This window comes from Ictalurus furcatus, chromosome 13 (genome assembly GCF_023375685.1).
Source record: "Ictalurus furcatus strain D&B chromosome 13, Billie_1.0, whole genome shotgun sequence".
NCBI lineage: Eukaryota > Metazoa > Chordata > Actinopteri > Siluriformes > Ictaluridae > Ictalurus > Ictalurus furcatus.
The window spans coordinates 11,563,143-11,584,296 of record NC_071267.1 but is presented as its reverse complement, the minus strand read 5'-3'; the positions used below and the strand labels follow the sequence as shown (position 1 = coordinate 11,584,296).

The following is a 21,154-nucleotide window of genomic DNA, read 5'->3' as shown; positions in this document are numbered from 1 at the left end:
ATTGTGTGGGGTTTATTTACGTTTTACTGTTTTACTTGTCATAGTGAGATTGATTGTTAACTGTATTTGGATGACCAAATTTATATATATGCCTTTCTGCATTTACAAAAATTTTGATCAATTAAAACAAACTTTTTTTTTTGGAAGATCTTGGGTTATTTCCTCTTTTTCTTCTTGTTTGTGGGTGATTGCTTCAGAGCTGCAGATGAATTGTTCAGGTCAATTAAGACATGACTTTCCTCGGCATCTTCCTCCTCTTTTTCTTTGGATATCTCCTCTTCTTCTGCCCTCTGCTGCTCTCTTAGTCTAAAACCAACATGTCGGATCATTCTAGTACCACCATCCCTTGAGCAGGAGTTACTGAACTAATTTGCATTAAAGTGTAAATTAGACTTGTCAAAATGGCATGTGATTAAGTTAAAAATGGTGACGTACTTAGCGTTCGCCTTGGCCTTTTCAAGAGTGATTCTGTTGTCTGTGGTTTGTCTTTGTCGTTCCTCTTGCAGCTCCTTTTTCAACACCAAGTTGTGTTCATACACTGGGAAGAATGTGTGTGTAAAGAACTGGTGAACACGATTGATCCAGTTCTTCAGCTGGTCTTCCAGTTGCCCCTCTTCAGCAACCCCTAGCCAATAATACACAAACCACAGTAAGAGGCAGGTGGTAATTGAGACTATTGCTGCATAGTAGCATATATTCCTCTAGTGTAGATGGCTTTGGATGGGTAAACTTTAACCCAGTGCTGGCTGACATGCAACACAAGCACAAACCCTATGGGCCTGTTTGAGTAACTGATAATCTAATCTATAAATATAATTTATGCATGTCTGTAAAGTGCTGTAGAGAAACTTTTTTTTTTAAACTAGTTTGTACCTGTGCTTAAACTTGGTGGCTTGGTCACTTGTGTGTATTCGACCAACACACTGCTTGTAGTTTGTTTGTGCAATTCCATCTCTGATGTGTTTGTAACAGCCGGCTTAGATAGGTCAATTCCCTGATCTAGTAAGCATAAAAAGCCAAAGAAACACATCCATACTATAGTCTAAGGCTGTTTACAACCCCAAAATATGTGCATCTGAAAGTATATAATACCTTTAAGTTGTATTTCTTCACTTAGGGATGACTGTGTTGGTGCCTTGGATTTAATTTCCTAGAAGAAGATATGCTTGTTAGGAGTGTTTTGTGTGTAAACAGAGGAATAGAACTATAAGTTAATAAAACAGAAGAAACCTCAAGGGATTTTACGCTGGTGGAAGCTGATGAAATGATTGTGCTTGAGGACAGCACTGTTGACTCGTACTCCTAGAGACCAAAAATGAAACGTGTCCAAGTGGGTACACATACGATTCTCATTTAGGTTCAAGATAAATCACACACTCAGTATTAGCTCTGTGAACATTTCATGAACCGAAGTGTCAAAGTGAAGCTGTGAGAGCCATATCACTTCCTGGACATCTTCACTAACCTGAGGAGAAGCCAACCGGATCAGAATAGGGCTGTTTTTCATCTGATCTCTTGAAGTCGTCTCATCATGATAACCCAAATCGCACTGTCTGGGTTGTGCAGTTCCAACTCCATGTGTGTTCTTCACTTCAGCACAACCCAGCAGAGCTTCAAAGAACTCAAGAAAAGTGATCTGCAATACAGTTCTTACATTCAAGGAGATCCCATCCCAAAACTATTCATTATAATCTTGAGTTATTTCCTTTTTTTTCTTTTTCATTTGAAAATTATAGCAGGGTTTTCCTAAACCAGTCAGTGACTCCAGACAGTCCACATTTTGCTCCCACCCAGTTGCTGGTTAATGTAGCTGGTATTCATTGCTCTGAATTGAGTGGTTTAAAGCATGTTGGGAGCAAAAATGTTGTGTCTGGGGTTTAAAAGAACCGGGTTGCATTATTACTCATGGTAGTTATCTTTGAAATGTGAGGCTAACAGTGAACCCAACCTCCAAATCCAGGTTACTGTGAGTAGAACTGTAGATTGCAGGATTTTCTTGTGAAAGGATCTCCAGTAATCTTGTTGTGGTTAGTGTATGGCCAAAGAGACCAAGAACCTGTACATAAACAATTGATAATTTGTTAAATTAGGCTTTATTTAAAATTCGATTTTCAGTAGTGATAAAATCTTTACCTTAAACATCCAGATGAAGTGCCTGGCACTCATGATGTCAGAGATGGCAGCTGAGCTGACTTTAGGGACAGTCTGGTATATATCCCAGCATCTATCAGTATAGTTCTTGCCAATCACAGCACGAAGAGGGTGGCAGTAAAGAGGCCCTGTGTTATATATTATACATTACATCACATGTGGGGTTTTTTTTTACTGATTACATTTCATTGAGATTCAATGGAAATTAAAATAAGTTATGCGATAGTGAAAACCATACTGTACTTATGACCCTTTATAATGAATACCAGATTACCTTTTACATTCTTGGCATTGGGAATGATGTTCTGCCTCATGAGCTTGGAAAAGCACGCTGCAAGTACATTGCTAGAGGACCTGAGCCATTAAAAATTCTGTAAGATTTTAGCCTGAAACCTTCACATTGTTAACAGTGATCAACTCTCCACTTAGGAAAAAGCAACACTTACTCTAAGTCTCTGTGGTAAATATGGTATGCTGCAATGACAATACAACTAATCCACTTTCTCAGAAACATCCTACTAAAAGGTGTATGAATCTCCCCTGGAGAGACGTCTTCTATATAAAGACAGAGAAAAATGTCATGAGTTAATCTAGAAAACAAAACAAACATATGTGGAACCATGCAACAAGTTTTACTAAGATGTGTTTACTGTTAATAAGGTGGTCCAGCTGTGCCAGTGTTAATCCATGCTGGTGGACACTGCAGTCCTTAAGAAAGCGGCAGAATTGTAGGTGACTGAGCAGGAAAGTGTTGTCTGGAGAGTTCTCATGTCCAAGGCTGCTGTACAGACTGTATATTGACCTCAGCAATTCAATATGTCTCATAATGGCAAATTCCACCTGAATACATACGAACGCACTGAACGTTATCACACTAATGATACAACATTGCATCCTGTCAAGGCTACTGGGAATTTAACAACAACCACAAAAAAAGTAAGACCTTTATGAGATAATAATGCACCAAATATTGCACAGTAAATGTCAATAAGCCTGTGTCTGAATCCTGAACCATGATAAAATGATTTTATCATCTTGGCCACACTGACCTGTTTGAGCTCCTGCCTTCTTTGTGCTTCAGGAATTCGGTTTAATAGAGTCTCTATGTTTAAAGCCATGTCAGGCCCAAGTAATGAGGCATAACCGTCTGACTCTTCAGGTTTACTAGGTAAGCCACCAAGTGCACGTGAAATAATAGAGGATGATGGAAATTCTGCCATACGGTCATCGATAAACTCCTCTTCGTATGTGCGACCATTTTTGTAAACAAACTTTCCCTGAAACAAAACATTTCCAGTAGTGCCATGGAAAGAAACAACAAGCCTACTTTTTAGGACATAGAAAGTGCAAAATAATTTACCTGACCATGTTTTTTGTTATTCTTCCAACATCCAGAATAAACTGATCCACTTGCATAGACGAATGTTCCTTGACCATGACGCACGCCTTGCGCAAATTCCCCAGTATACTGATTCCTGAGGGGGTACTGCGAGCCAAAAACCCGCCGCAGAAACCATGTGTGTGTCCCGTGCCCATGCTGCAGAGAATATGTAGATCTATTTATGTCATGGAGGTGGCAATAAGGACTACAGTGTGCTTGGATACAATGAACCGCCTAAGACTAGAGAACAGAGAGACTCACAGACCTGAAAACCATTTAACCATTGTCCACTGTATTGCTGACCCAGCTGAATCCATTTCATTGTTCCTTCTCCATGTCTGATGCTGTTCTTCCACTGGCCTTCATATGTGTCTCCTGATGGATAGCTAGTGTGAAAGAGAATTGTATCAATCATTTTCATGTTTTAGAAGAATGTGAGCACTGACTGAAATTTGGAATTGTGGGAGTCAGCACATACCAGCGCATACCCCAGCCTTCTCTTTGGTTGTTTTCCCAATCCCCCTTGTACCATGAGGTTGCCTCTTGATTGTAGTACATTGTCCCCTATGACAATCAAGTTTTGTATTAAATTATGAAAAGTACATTTACTCAAAATTCTGAGAAGTCAACCTCATTACACACATTTATTCCTACCTTGCCATGTCTTTTGCCTTTGTGCCATTGCCCTCTGTATATAGTGCTGGTTTTGGGAGATATATAAGTTCCAGTGCCATGGCAGATGCCATTGCATACCTCTCCCTCATAGGTGCTACAGTCTAACCACGTGTATATCCCATGTCCCATAGGAGCATTTGATTCAAAGTCCCCCTGTCAAATGCAGTTAGTGTTAGAAAGTTAGACTTGTACTATTACTGTAGTGTTCCTACACTGCAGAGTTTAGCACTAACACACCAGAGGTTAAACTGGAATTAGGAGTTGGGGAGACTTAATTCTTGTGGTGTGGAAAACGGTACAGTGTTATTATATAGTGGTCTAAACATTGATATCATGTGATTTAAAAACTTACATTTTTTTTCAATATATTTGTCCTCAGGGACTAGTTTAACTAACCTCAATGGGGTGGCCAGTTTATTAGGTGCATCAAAATGTCTTCTTTTCAGGATGAGACAGTAAAGAAAGTAAAATGCACACATTTTACTTTAATGATTAATTATACTGTGTATACACAACAGTTAACAAATGCCTTGACAGAAGGAATGACTGACAATTTTAAAGCAGTGGGTCATGGTGGATCCAGACAAGGGACAAGTGTATTGCATCACAAGGAGAGTACTTTGAAGGGGATTAAAGAAGAAATACTGTATGTTTTATAACACTATCAATAGCAATAACAATAACAATTCTGGGAATTTTTGGGTCCCCCTCGTAGGCTCCAGATCCACTGGGACCTTGACCAAAATAAAGTGGTTACTGAAGATGACTTAATAAATGAATGAAAGAATGAATAAATGTCTTAACCAAATCAGGCATGGAACTGCATTAAGATTAGAACTAAACTCTGCAGGCAGGTTTATCCAGTACCACAGCTGCTGTAAATCTTGCATAACATTCTTGTTGAAAATTCTTATCCTCATAAATAATCCAGTTTGAATGTGAAATGACTGTTGCACACCATTATACACCGATCAGCCATAACATTAAAACCACTGACAGGTGACGTGAACAACACTGATTATCTCGTTACAATGGCACCTGTCAAGAGTCGGGATATATTAGGTAGCAAATGAACAGTCAGTTCTCGAAGATGATGTGTTGGAAGCAGGAAAAATGGGCAAACGTAAGGATCACAAGGGCCAAATTGAGATGGCTAGACGACTGGGTCAGAGCATCTTCAAAACGGCTGGTCTTGTGGGGTGTTCCCGGTATGTGACGGTTACTGCTCAGATCTTAGTCTGATAGAGCATCTGTGGGATGCACTGGACAAGCAAGTCCAATCCATCGAGGCCCCATCTCATAACGTACAGGATTTAAAGGATCTGCTGCTAACGCCTTGGTGCCAGATACCACTTGGGAAGTCCATGCCTCGACTCCAGGGTCAGAGCTGTTTTGGTGGCAAAAGGGGAACCTACACAATATTAGGCAGGTGGTTTTAAAGTAACGGCTGATCTGTGTATTTGTATTCTGTTTTCAGGGATCAATTAAAAGTCTACTGTACACACCTCATACTTTAAACCGTCTGCCCATGTGTATACTCCATGACCATGCATAAAGCCATCTACAAAGCTTCCCTGGGGAATAAGTATTGAAAAATCATTGTAAACTTGAGTAAATTTCTTCCTTCCTTAGAACAGCTGCTTTGAACTAATTACAGTAATTATTATTATTATTATTATTTCATCTGTCCTCCGCACCTTGTATACATGCCCACCCCTAAAGTAGGCAACTCCTTCTCCATGGAACAACTCTCCACACCTCCCTCCTTCATATCTGAAAGACACTCGGGTCAGTTTATCCGGTTCAGTGTTCACTTAGTGTACTTTGTTACTGTTTAGCACCTAACCTCTGAATAATGATGTCTGAGAGGACATGGACAGCTGGAATCTCAGGCTCGCCTGTTTCTCGTGTCTCTAATGCTGCACGCGCTTCTGAAACCCCACTCGACGCCGAGCTGTTCTCCATTTCATGAAGCGGGAATTCCTCTCGTGTCATTCTGTCCGACTTTTCCGTTCTGTCTTCTTCTTCCGCCATCCTTTCGACAGCTAGAAAGCAGAATATTCTCGTCGGCTAGGGCGCTACTTCGTGAACCAGCTCGTTAGCACGCCGCGTCTGTATACGTCAACCGGTTGCTAAGCGGCCATGTTTGGGTCACGTGGGTCAAACCTCACAATCACTGAGAAGTGCTCTTTATTTATTAAATGCACAAATAAAAGAAATCCTCATGTAAAAACAATTCGTAATAAGATGAAGGGATGATAGAAAGTTGAATGAAATGTTTACATACAACACACTGCAATGACAAAGATTAAAACGGCAGTACAGTGTGAGTGTGTGTGTGTGTGTGTGTTTCAGTCTATACAGGAAACCATATATACACAAATGTGCTCCAGCTGGAATTGCTACTGAATACAGCAATCACATATTTCATCATGCATCAGTCCTGAGAAATGACATCAAGGTTGAGCAGGTGCCTCATGGTCGGCCTGCCGTGAGGACAGTTCCAAGGCTGTTCGATTTCCCCCATGTGGACCACGAGCTTCTTCATTTCACTGGTATTCAGCGCAGTCCCAATCATTACCTGTGACAATAAAAGGACTCGTTTTTAATGACTGTACCACAGTAACTACGATGGCCCATAAATGCAAAACAAAATCAACAAACCAAAAACAGCACATTTGGAAACATGACCACTAACAACATATCAACATTAACTCAAAGCTCAAAAGGACTTTTCACACTGTGCTTAATTCAAGTCAATTCAATTTTATTTGTATAGCACTTTTTACAACTGTCATTGTCTCAAAGCAGCTTTACAGAAATATATAAACACGGGATACAGATTTTAAATGTGTGATTTTATCCCAATTGAGCAAGCCGGTGGTGAAGGTGGCAAGGAAAAACTCCCTAAGATGTTAAGAGGAAGAAACCTTGAGAGGAACCTGACTCAGAAGGGAACCCATCCTCATCTGGGTAACAACAGATAGTGTAAAAGTAAAGGAAAGTTAATTATGGTTTTATATGAAGTCTGTTTGTTTAACTAGTCCACAGTTCAAATGAGACCTGAGTGCAAAACTGCATGTGGTAATTGCAGTCCCAGGGCCATAGTAGCAACCGTAGTCCCAGCATAAACAAGATAATCCCAGTTTATCATCGTTCTAAACCCTGCTTTCAACTCCGGTTAGAGGAACGTTTCACACTTGCAATTTAGAAGCCGGTTTAACACCGCTTTTTACCCAGGGTTATAAAACCCTACTCCGAATCAGGGTTAGCATTGCTTTTGAGGTGTTAACTCTGCACTGCAGTGCCAAACGTGTACAGTGTGAAAAGATGCGGTGTTAGAATGTTACGGCTAAATGCTTAGCAACAGACATCCAATCAGAAATTGAACAGGGCGTGCCTCATATCACATGATTTGTACATTCACAGAAATCCTGCGTGTTGTGTAAACAGTAGATGCAGAGTTTGAGGGAAAGCGTTAAAAAAATTAAATAAATAAATACAAAAAAAAATTCAACTTGTGACAGAAAAAAACGTCAACTGGAGCGATGAGAAAACGGTTTTATTTTTACTGGTCAGAAAAGTCTGTTGAGGACAAACTGAACTGCACAATCAGAAATAACTGAGTATTTAAGGAACTGACTGAAAAATTAGCGGAGGCTGGATATCAACGAATCCCTGGTCAGCTACACGAACCGTTTTCTTTCTTTTGTCTTTGTTTTCTTGCCTTTGTGCATCTCAGGAGGCTTAAAATACAGTTCAATTGGATTTACATGGCGACATTTTCCCCCCCCCCTCACTGATATTTCAACCAGTCACGTGCTGTATTTATCCAGTTATAGTTGCTGACACTGCAAATATGCAAATAAGAAAAATTATCCCAGGGTTTAGGAATTTACAGTGTGAAACATCAGATTATGAATACCCGGGATTAATTGTTAACCACGGGTAAAGTATGAGCCGTGTGAAATGTGAAACAAGATAACCCAGGACTCCGTGAAAAGCCCAATTGGGCAGATCATTATTGAACAGCACATGCTTTATGCTGATTGGACAGAGTGTATGACTATCACAGGGAAAAACGAATTGCATTTTTTCAGTCGGTTATGTAGTTAGGCGAATGAAAACCATTTCATGCAAAGTCACTTATGTTATTACAGTCAGGAGTAATTCTTTCTTCTGAATATCAAGGCCCCATTAGGTGAGCTTTCAGCATTTGCATACTCATATTAAGCTACCAGCCTCGCATGGCATTATGAAAATGAACATCATATGAATGCCTTTTTAAAAAAAAAAATAAGCATGAATAAAAACATCAGTAGACTCATTCGGACTCGTAGTTCTTTTACCATAAACATCCTCAAGCTCTGTAACTCTGAGATTGTCACACACTGTAACCAATCAGCAACGAGCATGTGCTGATTGTTGCGTGTTTCAATATGGACCATTGTTGGTTTGTTGATGGATTTTGCACTTACGGTTCACCATAAGTAACTGATAGCTTAAAGATATCTTCAAAGTGTAAGGCTGGACTCACTGATTTGCGGCAAGCTCTTGATGCAAACATCTGCCTGACTCGAGAAGGCCTGCACATGACTCCAGGACTGTCACTAAGCATGAAGATGAGCTCCTCAATGTCACCTGGGCCAAAAGTCCAGTTCTTACTTGTAGGTACAGATATCAGCTTCACTCTCTCCATGACTGGTGCTATAAAATAGAACATTACATTTATATTAAACCTTTACATAAGGTACACAGGAACATGGTGAGCTTACAGATACTAGGTGTGCTCTTGGATATACCATTCTCATCAATGAGGAAGTCAAAACCATTTTTCTTGAAGATTTCGAGATTTTCAATCAGTATCGTTTCACTTGCAGCAGGAAGGTGGAGGTTCTGTGGACTGACATGAAAACAGAAGATGTCTTTTCACTTCAAAATGAATGTGAAGTACTTTTTAAATATGCATCAAAGTCCAGACTTACATTATAAGTCTCTGTCCATTTAGGACAGTATGCTGTTGTAGCATCTCAAAGTTGTACTTTTCGTCCGTGGCGTGCTGGTCGATAATAAAAAGATCTGACTTTAACTTGGTAATGATAAAACCCAGGTTGAACTGACCAATGACCTCCATCTCCTTAAACATGTCCTTGCTATTTAAAAAAAACAACAACAACATATAGACAATATAGATCCATCAGACACTTATTAAGAACCAAATCTGAAGAATAAGTGATTCCTCTACCTTATCTCTTTCTTCAGCTCATCCTCTGCACTCTGGTTTTCACCAGGGTTAATCTTTGCCCTGAAGAGTCTATATTTTGGCTCCTGATCATTCTGGCCTCTTTGCTGGGTCTTTAGTTTCTCCATCCTTTTAATCAGCTCAGTCATTGAAAACTGCAAAGGCACGGTTTTCTTCTGCACTCTGACCGGTTTGTCAAACAGTCCACAGGAAGTACCGCTCGCACTTGAGGATGGCAGTTGGGGCTGTTCTGATAACCCATCATCCCACCTATATTTTTTTGCCTTGGGACTAGAAATTCTTCCAGGGTCAATAACAGACACCGTCTCTTGCTCTGAGGTTTCTAAAACATCATGCACCTCATCTACAGACTCACTGTAAGGCTCGGTTTTAATGCCAGGTTCCTCTAAAACCAAGTCTGGAGAGTTGAACTCAGAACTGCTTCCACACACAGTCTCTGGGGTTTCTGTGATGGAGCCTTGCTCAGACATACCTGAATCTGCCTCCATGTCCAACTTGTGCTCATGCTTGGTTAAGTCTGATTTAAAAGCTTTCAGTGGTGAAGCTGCTTTTTCTGAAGCAGTATCTGGTGATCTGCTGTAGTTAGTCTTTTCTGAGCAATGGAAAAAAGACTGCATCTTTTTTGGAGCTGGAACATTATGCACAATTTTATTGTTAGAGGTCTTCGTCCCAATTTCAGTAACCTGCTGTTTTGAAAATGCTGCCTTTAGTCCAGCTAAGTTAAAAGATGTCTTTGGGGTCTGTGTCAAAGTCTCTGAATCAACTTCTGAAGTCAATCTGGTCAGCGAAGCTTTTCGATGACCTTCTGAACTATCAGCAGAATCACTATTTCTGGAAGAAACTGACAAACAGGAACAGTAAAACAAATAATTATAACTTGTCTAATTTTTTTTTTCATATTGAACATGAGAATTCAGTGATTTGGCACACGTACTGCCTGTGATTAGTGGTGTGAGATTGAGACTGATTTTATTGACTCCAGTCTCATACATGGCGATGAGAGAGCTCTTCAGGATGGCAAGCAATAGCTTCTCCTCCTGCAGAAATACCTGACGCTTATCAGGCGTGACGTTGACGTCGACGCATTCTACATGATGGAGAAAAACAGGAATGAACAAACTGCATATACAGTATGTGATCCATCTATATATATATTTTTTTATTATTATTATTTTTTTACAGTATGAGCTTTCAGTTCGTTACTATTTCTTACCTGAAGCAACAGAAATGTTTAGAGCAACAAATGGGTACTGATGACGGTTGAACATGTGGTAGACTTCATTTACAAGCTTGGAAACCTGTAAGCACACCTTAGTTAGAAAAAGCATAGTATAAAAGCTGCATAATGGCAATTAAAGTAAATGTGGGTACCTTGGATGGATCACAGGGCCTTTTGTTAATAAAGAAAAACTGCCGGTCAGTTGCACTTCGTCCCACACCGTGATCAGCTTGTGATATGTAACCAGAGATCCTGGAATGCAAGTGCAAACAAATGAGGATCCCTTAATACACCATCCAAAAACAAAGTCTGCATGGGAAACAGAGTCATAATTTGGATGCATCAACGCGCTAATGTTAGAGCGTAGTATTAGAAGGTATTTTAGGACATTCATGCTTATCAGTCTGTTTGTCGATTCTGAATCAGAAACATACTATAAACAATGACATACTATACACAATGCCAGCGGTTCGTAACCTTTTTGCGAGTGCTATGCACTTTTAAGAGTGACTATATTTTGCGACCTGTGAACCTCTGTGTACAATGGTTTAAAATAAAAGATTTCCCACAACCCCCCTGCTACCGCTTTGCGACCCCACCAGGTTATCAACCGCTGCACTGTGCACTTACACTATGCACTATGTATACCACCATCTAGTGTATGAATTTTAAAAAGGTAGTATCATCTCAAATGGAACGTTTTTTTACTAACCGGAAGTATAAGCCGTTTCCCAGACGATGGCAAATGACGTCAAATGCATGTAATACGACGCCACTATCTTTAGTAGAATACCCAAGTCAACAAAAATGAATTTCACCGTAACAAACAGTAAAATTAAGTAATTTATTTACTGAAGTTTTTCACAATCCTTTTTTTTTATTATTCTGAGCAAATTTGAGCCAGGATCTGTGCCTGCTAGCCCCTCCCCTCTTCTGCTACATAAGTAAAGCTGTGACCGTTGAGTGCATGAAGTGTCCAACATTCCACGGTTGATTTGTTCGGTTGAATTGTGCATCATCCGGGTACTTGAAGTGCATTTCTTCTTGTTGGATTTTTTGGTGTGAACATACTACATGCACGATTTACACTACAAAATAGCGCAGAACAGTGCATAAGTATGGCATTTGGGACGCACCTAGAGTGAAATTTATACTTCTGCTTGCTGTTTCGTTTGGTTTGATTGCACACTACACAATAATTAACCAAAAAAAACCCCCCAAACAATAAATAAAAAAATAAATGTTGGCATTCAGGCATGGAGAACGCACAGAGCTGGTGTTCAATAAATTCATAGATAATTATATAAAAGATTATATAAATAACAACTACTATTTTATGTATCACATGCAGTGTTTATTTTCTCACTTTGTTAATCAGGCTAAATATCCACAACATGTGGCATTTCTCCAGCACTTCAGTTTGCACCTCACAGCTCAGTTTATCAGCTCTCATCTACAAAAAATGTCACCCACAGTCCAAAGCATATGGCATGTTTGGTTCACTTCCTGCAGTTGGGTTGATTCAGAGTTTCTCACTGCATTCATACTATAGTTCACGTAGCATTCAGAAAGCATATCAAGATCACCGTGCTCAGACGGTCTCAGTCCTCTTCCACTCCTCCATGACGACATCACGGAGCTGGTGAATGTTAGAGACCTTGTGCTCCTCCACCTTCCGTTTGAGGATGCCCCACAGATGCTCAATAGGGTTTAGTCCATCACCTTCACCCTCAACTTCTTTAGCAAGGCAGTGGTCATCTTGGAGGTGTGTTTGGGGTCGTTATCATGCTGGAATACTGCCCTGCAGCCCAGTCTTCGAAGGGAGGGGATCATGCTCTGCTTCAGTATGTCACAGTACATGTTGGCATTCATGGTTCCCTCAATGAACTGTAGCTCCCCAGTGCCGGCAGCACTCATGCAGCCCCAGACCATGACACTCCCACCACCATGCTTGACTGTAGGCAAGACACACTTGTCTTTGTACTCCTCACCTGGTTGCCGCCACACACGCTTGACACCATCTGAACCAAATAAGTTTATCTTGGTCTCATCAGACCACAGGACATGGTTCCAGTAATCCATGTCCTTAGTCTGCTTGTCTTCAGCAAACTGTTTGTGGGCTTTCTTGTGCATCATCTTTAGAAGAGGCTTCCTTCTGGGATGACAGCCATGCAGACCAATTTGATGCAGTGTGTGGCATATGGCCTGAGCACTGACAGGCTGACCCCCCACCCCTTCAACCTCTGCAGCAATGCTGGCAGCACTCATACGTCTATTTTCCAAAGACAACCTCTGGATATGACGCTGAGCACGTGCACTCAACTTCTTTGGTCGACCATGGCGAGGCTCGTTCTGAGTGGAACCTGTCCTGTTAAACCGCTGTATGGTCTTGGCCACCATGCTGCAGCTCAGTGTCAGGGTCTTGGCAATCTTCTTATAGCCTAGGCCATCTTTATGTAGAGCAACAATTCTTTTTTTCAGATCCTCAGAGAGTTCTTTGCCATGAGGTGCCATGTTGAACTTCCAGTGACCAGTATGAGGGAGTGTGAGAGCGATGACACCAAATCTAACACACCTGCTCCCCATTCACACCTGAGACCTTGTAACACTAACAAGTCACATGACACCGGGGAGGGAAAATGGCTAATTGGACATTTTCACTTAGGGGTGTACTCACTTTTGTTGCCAGCGGTCTAGACATTAATGGCTGTGTGTTGAGTTATTTTGAGGGGACAGCAATTGTACACTGTTACACAAGCTGTACACTCACTACTTTACATTGTAGCAAAGTGTCATTTCTTCAGTGTTGTCACATGAAAAGATATAATCAAATATTTACAAAAATTTTGTATTTTGTGAGATACTGTATAAACAGAAATAATCAGACACCTAAGCGATTATGAAAATAATCGTTAGTTGCAGCCCTAGAAAGAACCGTGATATAATTTACCTGATATTCATATTAAGAAGCGAGACATGAAACTCACGTGAAAAGGTCTTTAGGAAGTTCTTCGCCAGTTAAGCCATAATCCTCTTTAACACTCTCATTGGGAGATATTTGCTGAAAAGGAAGTAGACTCTGGAGCTGGGAAGAGAGTATTGTATATTATATTATAGTATGTGTACTATATTGAAAACACATTATTAACACATTAGTTGATGTTTTACTTTGTGAATTTAATTTATTTTTGAAAATATACACTCATTTCAAATCTGATGACTGCAACACACTCCAAAAATGTTGGGACAGTCGACTGTTTACCACTGTACAACAACAAATTTTCTTTTAATAACACTTATTAAGCGTTTGGGCACTGAAGACACCAGTTGGTTAAGTTTAGCAAACGGAATTTTCCCCCATTTAGCCATTATGCATTTCTTCAGTGGCACAACTGTATGGGTCCTTCGTTGCCTTATTTTGCGCTTCATAACACGCCACACATTCTCCATGGGAGACCGGTCAGGACTGCAGGCAGGCCATGCTAGCACCCGCACTCTCTGCTTACACATCCAGAATGTGGTTTGGCGTTGTCCTGCTCTGGATGGCAGCATATGTTGCTCAAAAATCATATCTTTCTGCATTAATGGTGCCCTTACAGATGTGCAAGTTACCCATGCCATGAGCACTGACCCACCCCCATACCATGTCAGACGCTGGCTTTTGGACCTGACGCTGATAACAGCTTGGATGGTCCTTTTCCTCTTTGGCCCGGAGAACACAACGGCTGTTTTGTCCAAAAACTATTTCAAATGTTGACTCGTCGGAGCATAAAACACGATTCCACTATGTTACTGTCCATCTCAGATGAGACCGAGCCCAGGTCGGGGCTAGTGCCAGAGGCGGAGGCTAGTGTTGACTGACAAAGCTTTACCAAAGTATTCCCGAGCCCATGTCAGGATATTACAGTCTCATGACGGTTTTTAAGTCTGAGGGATCGGAGAAGTGGTTTTTGGCCTTGCCCTTTACGCGCCGAGATTTGACCAGATTCCTTGAATCTTTTAATTATATTGTGCACTGTAGAAGGTGAACTTCCCAAAATCCTACCGATTTGTCTTTGGGGAATGTTGTTCTCAAAGTATTGGATTATTCGCTGATGTATCTGTTGGCAGATTGGCGAGTCTCGATCCATCCTTGCTCTTGAAGGTCTAAGCCTTTTTTGGAGGCTCCTTATATACTATGATTAGACGATTGCCTCACCTGTTTCACATCACCTTCTTATTTCAACTCGTCACATTGCTATTAGTCCTAAATTGCCCCTTTCCCAACTTTCTTGGAACGTGTTGCATGCATCAATATCAAAAGAAGCATTTATCTTAAAAAAAAAATTATATAATTGATTAGTTAAATCATCAAATACCTTGTCTTTATACAGTTTTTGTTTAAATACAAGTCAAAGTACATTTACAAATCACTCCTCTTTGTTTTTTATTAACATTTTCCATACTGTCCCAACTTTTTCTGAATTGGGGTTGTAGGTTAAACGGGTTAAAAAAAAAAGTTTCCTCACATATTTTCCTCACAACTTTTCTATAAAATTCAGTCAGTGTCTCAACTATATTCCATTTTATCTTTAATACATCCAGGACATGATTATAATGTTTTGTCTGACAGGTAATCCTACTCTAACTGAGGTTGAGGAGTTATAGAGATACAATCCTGTGATGTATTTTCTCAGAGTAATTTCTTTGTTCTGCATTTTTGCAGTAACTGTTATTACTGCACTACAACAAAAGCTAATACTGTTCCACAAGCAGCATATAATCCTGATCTGTCAAAATACTGCCAAGTTCAACAAAATCTTATGTCAAAATTTTAATAGAACCTGAAACACATTTCCACGGACACTGAGCTGATGCCTGGACTGGAACTAATCTACTCGAACCCCCCCCCCAGGTGATGTATATATTCTCACTTTTACATGGTTTTTTTGTACTATACATTATGCAGTCGTCTTTTCAGTTTTTTTGAGATTGTTGCAGCCAAAAAAAGCTTGATTTTGTGGTGGCTTTTTTCAAAATTTGTGAGTTTTTGGTGCATTTTTTTTGCAGAACACTACTCAAATCGGAGAAATTGCAATTGCAGAAAATTGTTTTGCACGGTCTTTCGCAGTGATGTTTGTTGGTAAATGAGACTTTTTTTTTTTTTAGCTGTACTCGTGGTCGACGCACATGAATCGAAGCGGGCTTTTTCTGAATGCGCGTTGTGATGACGTTACATGACGCGTCTTGGCCCAAATCTGAGGAAAATCTGCAGTGATTTTGAAAAATTGTAAGCTCCTCCGAATATTGTGGAGTTTGCTTGATTTTGCGTTAATCTCTGCGATCGTAAAATCGTGAAATCTAGGAGGGACTGAATATGGAGCACAAACATCTGATTACAGAAAGCTCCCAAAACAGCGGAAGTGTTAGCTGGTTCTTAAAACAGTTTACTGGTATAGTTGAATAGTTTTGGTATAGTGTACACTGGTATAGTGTAGTAGTTTTTTTTACCTGTTTCAGCCCAAACAGCGCTCCAACGTTGTCCCTCAAGCTGTGGCTCCCGCTGGTGCACACTACTGTGTTACGCTTGCCTTGGCCAAGCTGATTAGTGCATGTGATGCGCACACCAGTAGAGATGATGCAGTATGACTGCAGGACATGGACCATCTTAGAAAATTCCTGTATGGTAAAAGAAGCCCACTCACTCACACACACTGACATTTTCAACACTTACACAACACCAGCATGTGAACTTTGCACACTGTAGTTAAACCTTTTTGATGTTGCGCTGAAACTCTTTGTGACGAACTGGTAGGGTGGAGAAGAGCTGCTGAAGGCTGACGGTGGTCCCCTGCTGCCGGGGATGGGGGGCTCGCTGGACAAGACGGCCATTGTGGTCAAAGACGAGCCGAGTGCCCACATGACTACTTTCATGACAGGTCACCACGCTGAGGTCACTGAGGACAGTTATTACAGAAGACTCAACTCTACAGCAAGAGCAGCTTAATGTAGTCAATATATCTCTGGCTTATCTCTCTGACCTGGGAGAAACACACTTCAGAGAAAGCGACCCGTTGTAAACTTCAGATGAACTCAAATTGTATACTTTTATTAGTCTACACTATGGGCCATATTAAAAGGGCCGTTAGGGCCTTCTGCAGCCTGTGACAAGCTTTTCCCTTCCTTTCAACCAAACTCACCCACTCTATTAAACTCCTATTGCCCTGTGAGGGAAAAGGGACAGAGCTAAGCAGCTATTTCAAGTGGGGCAGACTAGGAAAATGTGAACAGTATCCTGAAATAAAGAAACAAGCCATATCAATAACACAGCTATATTGTTTTTGTTATTCTGTGTCTTTAAAATCCCCAAGAACGTTTTGTAGCTTTTAATATGAATATGTCCACGTTAAGGTTATCTATAAGCTAGTGTGCTCCCAAACAATGACAAAATTTGCATTTAGAAGATACATGCATTCAAAATTTAGTCTCTCTCCACCACCAATACAAATCAACAATTTTGATGACACCAATCAAATGCTCTTGAGAATCTGAAGTGTCCCGCCGCCAACATTCTAAAAATCCATGGTACTAACCGTCAAGTACGGCTTAGTCCAGGCTGTGAGGCAAGTTAAATGCTATTGGCTATTTTAAAAGGCAGAAGAACCACTCGATATGATCCGCCCTGACTTCCTGTTTCAGTGGAAATTACGTCAACATGTCGAATAATGCTGCACGTTTCAAGGCACTTCACGGGGACTTTAAAATGATGCGTCTGCTACAAACATTTTTATACAGAATAATTATTTATTCATGAAAGTCGTGTTTGAATATAACTATATACTGTGTTTATAATGTATTTATTTTCATTTTTATTTCTTATCATCTGCATCTTAACAATCACTGTAGATGAAGATTTTCCTTTCATGTATTTCCTAAGATACAAATTAGTAAGAGATGCACAGTCTATTATTATTTTCCCCCCTTTTTCAATATGATGCTGATTTCAGAAATCTGAGTAATGGCCATCGGATACTGATCCGATACGGACATCTTCACAGTCACCAAAGCAACTCTTAATATCAAATATAATTATTCAATATCAGATCAGGGAATCATGATGAATTTTGTTTCTATTATAACGGTGCTGTAATCTGGCAGTATGGTACACAGACTCAGAAAACATAAGGACAAACCTGAGAGCACACAGCGAGCTCAGGGCTTCACCACGGAAGCCAAATGTCTCAACATGAATTAAGTCGGAGAAATCTCTCAGTTTCGATGTGTGGTGCTTTAAAGCTGTGGATACACGTGGGAAAAAATTAGCACACCACATTAACCCAAATCCTCCCAAAAACCAAACTCTCTGCTGAGAACGTAACTCACTTAGGCCTTCAAAGTTCTCCTCCTCCACACCTCGTCCGTTATCAGAGACTTCCACCAGCTCTGTCCCGTTCTCTTTGAGCTTGATGTCTGTAATCCCAGTGAAAACAGCTCAGAATTAGGTTACGCTATTCTACAGCTTCAACTCATCAGGAAGTCCAAGTAATATTCATGAAACTCATGCACTCACCAACTTGTGTAGCGCCCGCGTCGATGCTGTTCTCTACCAGCTCTTTCACAGCTGTTGCCAAAGTCAACACCACCTGTCCAGAGCAGATCTGATGCACTGAGTGTTTATCAATGGCCCTGATGGCTCTGGCTGGCTCAGAGCTGGAATTACAAACCGACAAATCAGGATAAAATTGCAGTCAACTCTGACTAAAAACATAACCCCAGTTTGAGGGTCATGATTTATTTCTGTACAGTATGTTGACATATTTTCTTCCAAAACAGGAACAGAGGGACAGAGCGTTGAACTGCTTGACTGATTTACACAACAGCCAGTAGTGTTCAAGATATGCCACACATATGCCACACAGAATCTAACCATACCTGACAGCAAGCAAGATAAGCATGGAGAACAGCAAAGAGTTTAAAGAGAGCCTTTTTTTTAAAAAAAACTTTGGAGTATTTATCACCGTCTGTCAACTCCAAACCAACACTGAGTATTCGCTTTTTCCAACCATCACTTGGTTGGAAAAAAGTGAATAGTTTGCAGAAAGACACAGCCAAAAACATACTGACAAACCCTGTTTACTGCTAATGAGCAAGACCTGCCCCGTCGGACAAATATGTTCTACAGAGCATTTAATTAAACCAACACAAGACTATTAGGAACACCTGTACACTTCACATTCATGCACTTATCTAATCGTCCAATTGTGTGGCAGCAGTGCAACGCATACGATCATGTAGATACGGGCCAGCAGCATCGGTTAATGATCATATCAACCATCAGAATGGGGGAAAATGTGATCTCAGTGATTTTGACCGTGGCATGATTGTAGGTGACAGACGGGCTACTTTGAGTATTTCTGGAATTGCTGATCTCCTGGGATTTTTACACACAACAGTCTTTATAGTTTACTCAGAATGGTGCAATAAAGAAAAAACATCCAGTGAGCAGCAGTTCTGAGGATGGAAATACCTTGTTGATGAGAGAGGTCAACAGAGAATGGTCAGACTGGTTTGAGCTGATGTAAAGACTTCAGTAACTCAGACATCCACTCTGTACAATTGTGGTGAGCAGAAAAGCATCTCACAATGCACAACACGTCAAAACTTGAGGCGGATGGGCTACAAGAGCAGAAGACCGCATCGGGTTTCACTTCTGTCAGCCAAGGAGAGAAAGCTGAGGCTGCAGTGGACACAGACTCACCAAAACTGGAAAATCATAGCCTGGTCTGATGAATCTCGATTTCTGCTGAGGTACATAGATGATGTCCACATGAATCCATGGACCCAACCTGTCTTGTGTCAACAGTCCAGGCTGGTGGAGGTGGTGTGATGGTGTGGGTAAAGTTTTTTTGGCACACTTTGGGCCTGTTAATACCAATCAATCACCACTTGAATGCCACAAACTATTTGAGTATTGTTCCTGACCCTTCATGGCCAAAATTTACCATCTTCTAATGACTACTTCCAGCATGATAATGCATCATGTCATAAAGCAACACTTGTCTCAAGCTGGTTTCATGAACATAAGATAAGATAAGATATGATAAGACTTTATTAATCCCCAGATGGAGAAATTAGGGGGTCACAGCAGCCTAACAGAACATGACAATGAGTTCAGTGTTCTTCAGTGGTCTTCCCAGTTCCCAGTCACCGGATCTGAATCCAGTAGAACACCTTTGGGATGTGGTAGAACGAGCAAATCACTGCATGAAAGTGCACTTGAAAAATTAATCATCAACATGGCCCAGAATCTGAAGGGAATGTTTCTAATATCTTGTGGAATAAATCCATGAAGATTGAGGCTGTTCTGAGAGCAAAGTGAGGCCCTACCCAGTATTAGTATAGTGTTACTAATAAAATGCTCAGTGAGTGTGTATGTATTGGATTATTATTATAAGAACAGAACCACTATGAAGCGAATACATTAATGTGAGTATGTGTCCATTCTTTTGGCACCAATGACTAGATTTTTTTTCGGGGGTGGGTACGGTTTACAAACCTGAGGGCACGGATTACACGTGGCTGTATTTTTTCCCCCCTTACCTGACACTAGGGGGGTTCCGTATTTATTTGTTTGTTACAATACAACCTTTTCCTATATATGCAGTATACATAAGTGCTGGTGCGACCCCTTAATGTGCCCCAGCATATATTAAAAACCTGGACCAGGATTAAATATGTGAAAAAACTAAAAAATGTGAAGAAAGAAAAAACTCACCAAGACTCTGTCATCGTTCTGAGGCAGCTACAGAGCTACTACCACTTCCTAATGGACTTACAGGCAGAGGACTGAAATAATGGACTTTCATGTGAAATGTCTGAATGTTAGTTAGCTAACCAACCTGTACAGTGTGAACACAGTTTTATCATTTTAGCCTTACTTTTATACGTCGCTTAATTACTAACTACAACGTTTACTGGATACTTTATCAGCTAACAGTATTATTTATCTCACAGAAACCCACATTATCACTACAACTTCCCGCTGGATGCACTAATTCGGCGCATGTGAATGCTTTCAACCGGAAACGCGCAGATTCGTTGATCTAGATTTCATTTCCAAATAAAGCTCTTTCTGGTTTATAATATGTAGATCGATGCGCAGCGTTCGTACACCGTGTTGTTTGTGTTTGAGAGCATCATGTCGCCACAGACTGTGCGCAGAAAGTAGAATGTAAATGGTTGTACAGTGGCGTTCAGTGTATTTAGTGTTTTGTATATTAGTACGTGTCTTAGTATGTTGTTGACAATTTTTTGTCAACACTGCTGGCTTTAATATAACATTAGATGTTTTGTTTAGCCGTTACTTTTTTAAATTATTATTATTATAAGGTAAATTTGTAACCCCCTTCTCTCTGACACTTTATTTTAAAAGGTTTCATCATTCCGCGTGTAGTGAGCAATTAGGGACTATGTACAAATTCAAACC

The 21,154-nt window shown here is 40.5% G+C and overlaps 2 protein-coding genes across 8 annotated transcripts; both read right to left on the bottom strand.

The window, feature by feature from the left end:
* Nucleotide 1: 1 nt before the first annotated feature.
* Nucleotides 2-6,334, bottom strand: rsph10b (radial spoke head 10 homolog B). Of its 7 annotated transcripts, none has more exons than XM_053640288.1 (20): nt 5,905-5,970; nt 5,713-5,781; nt 5,166-5,618; nt 4,604-4,645; nt 4,187-4,360; nt 4,011-4,096; nt 3,798-3,918; nt 3,512-3,688; nt 3,201-3,428; nt 2,802-2,991; nt 2,598-2,706; nt 2,426-2,505; nt 2,134-2,279; nt 1,949-2,056; nt 1,466-1,636; nt 1,231-1,302; nt 1,093-1,150; nt 874-999; nt 436-625; nt 2-306 (listed from the first exon to the last, which is right to left on the bottom strand). In XM_053640288.1, exons 5-20 carry the CDS (start codon nt 4,334-4,336, stop codon nt 156-158), a joined length of 2,163 nt encoding a protein of 720 aa, XP_053496263.1. In that variant the 5' UTR covers nt 4,337-4,360; nt 4,604-4,645; nt 5,166-5,618; nt 5,713-5,781; nt 5,905-5,970; the 3' UTR covers nt 2-155. The 7 variants fall into 7 exon arrangements, with proteins under 7 accessions (XP_053496263.1, XP_053496264.1, XP_053496266.1 ...); XM_053640289.1 differs by having other exon boundaries at nt 5,246-5,618; XM_053640291.1 differs by having other exon boundaries at nt 5,166-5,594; nt 5,905-5,948.
* Nucleotides 6,335-6,383: 49 nt separating this feature from the next.
* pms2 (PMS1 homolog 2, mismatch repair system component) lies at nt 6,384-21,022 on the bottom strand. Its single transcript, XM_053639277.1, has 15 exons — nt 20,444-21,022; nt 18,239-18,378; nt 18,052-18,138; nt 17,862-17,964; nt 16,442-16,625; nt 16,180-16,347; nt 13,677-13,774; nt 10,842-10,941; nt 10,684-10,768; nt 10,405-10,557; nt 9,453-10,311; nt 9,193-9,360; nt 9,010-9,110; nt 8,745-8,914; nt 6,384-6,788 (listed from the first exon to the last, which is right to left on the bottom strand). Exons 1-15 carry the CDS (start codon nt 20,455-20,457, stop codon nt 6,645-6,647), a joined length of 2,574 nt encoding a protein of 857 aa, XP_053495252.1. The 5' UTR covers nt 20,458-21,022; the 3' UTR covers nt 6,384-6,644.
* Between the last annotated feature and the right edge of the window lie 132 nt (nt 21,023-21,154).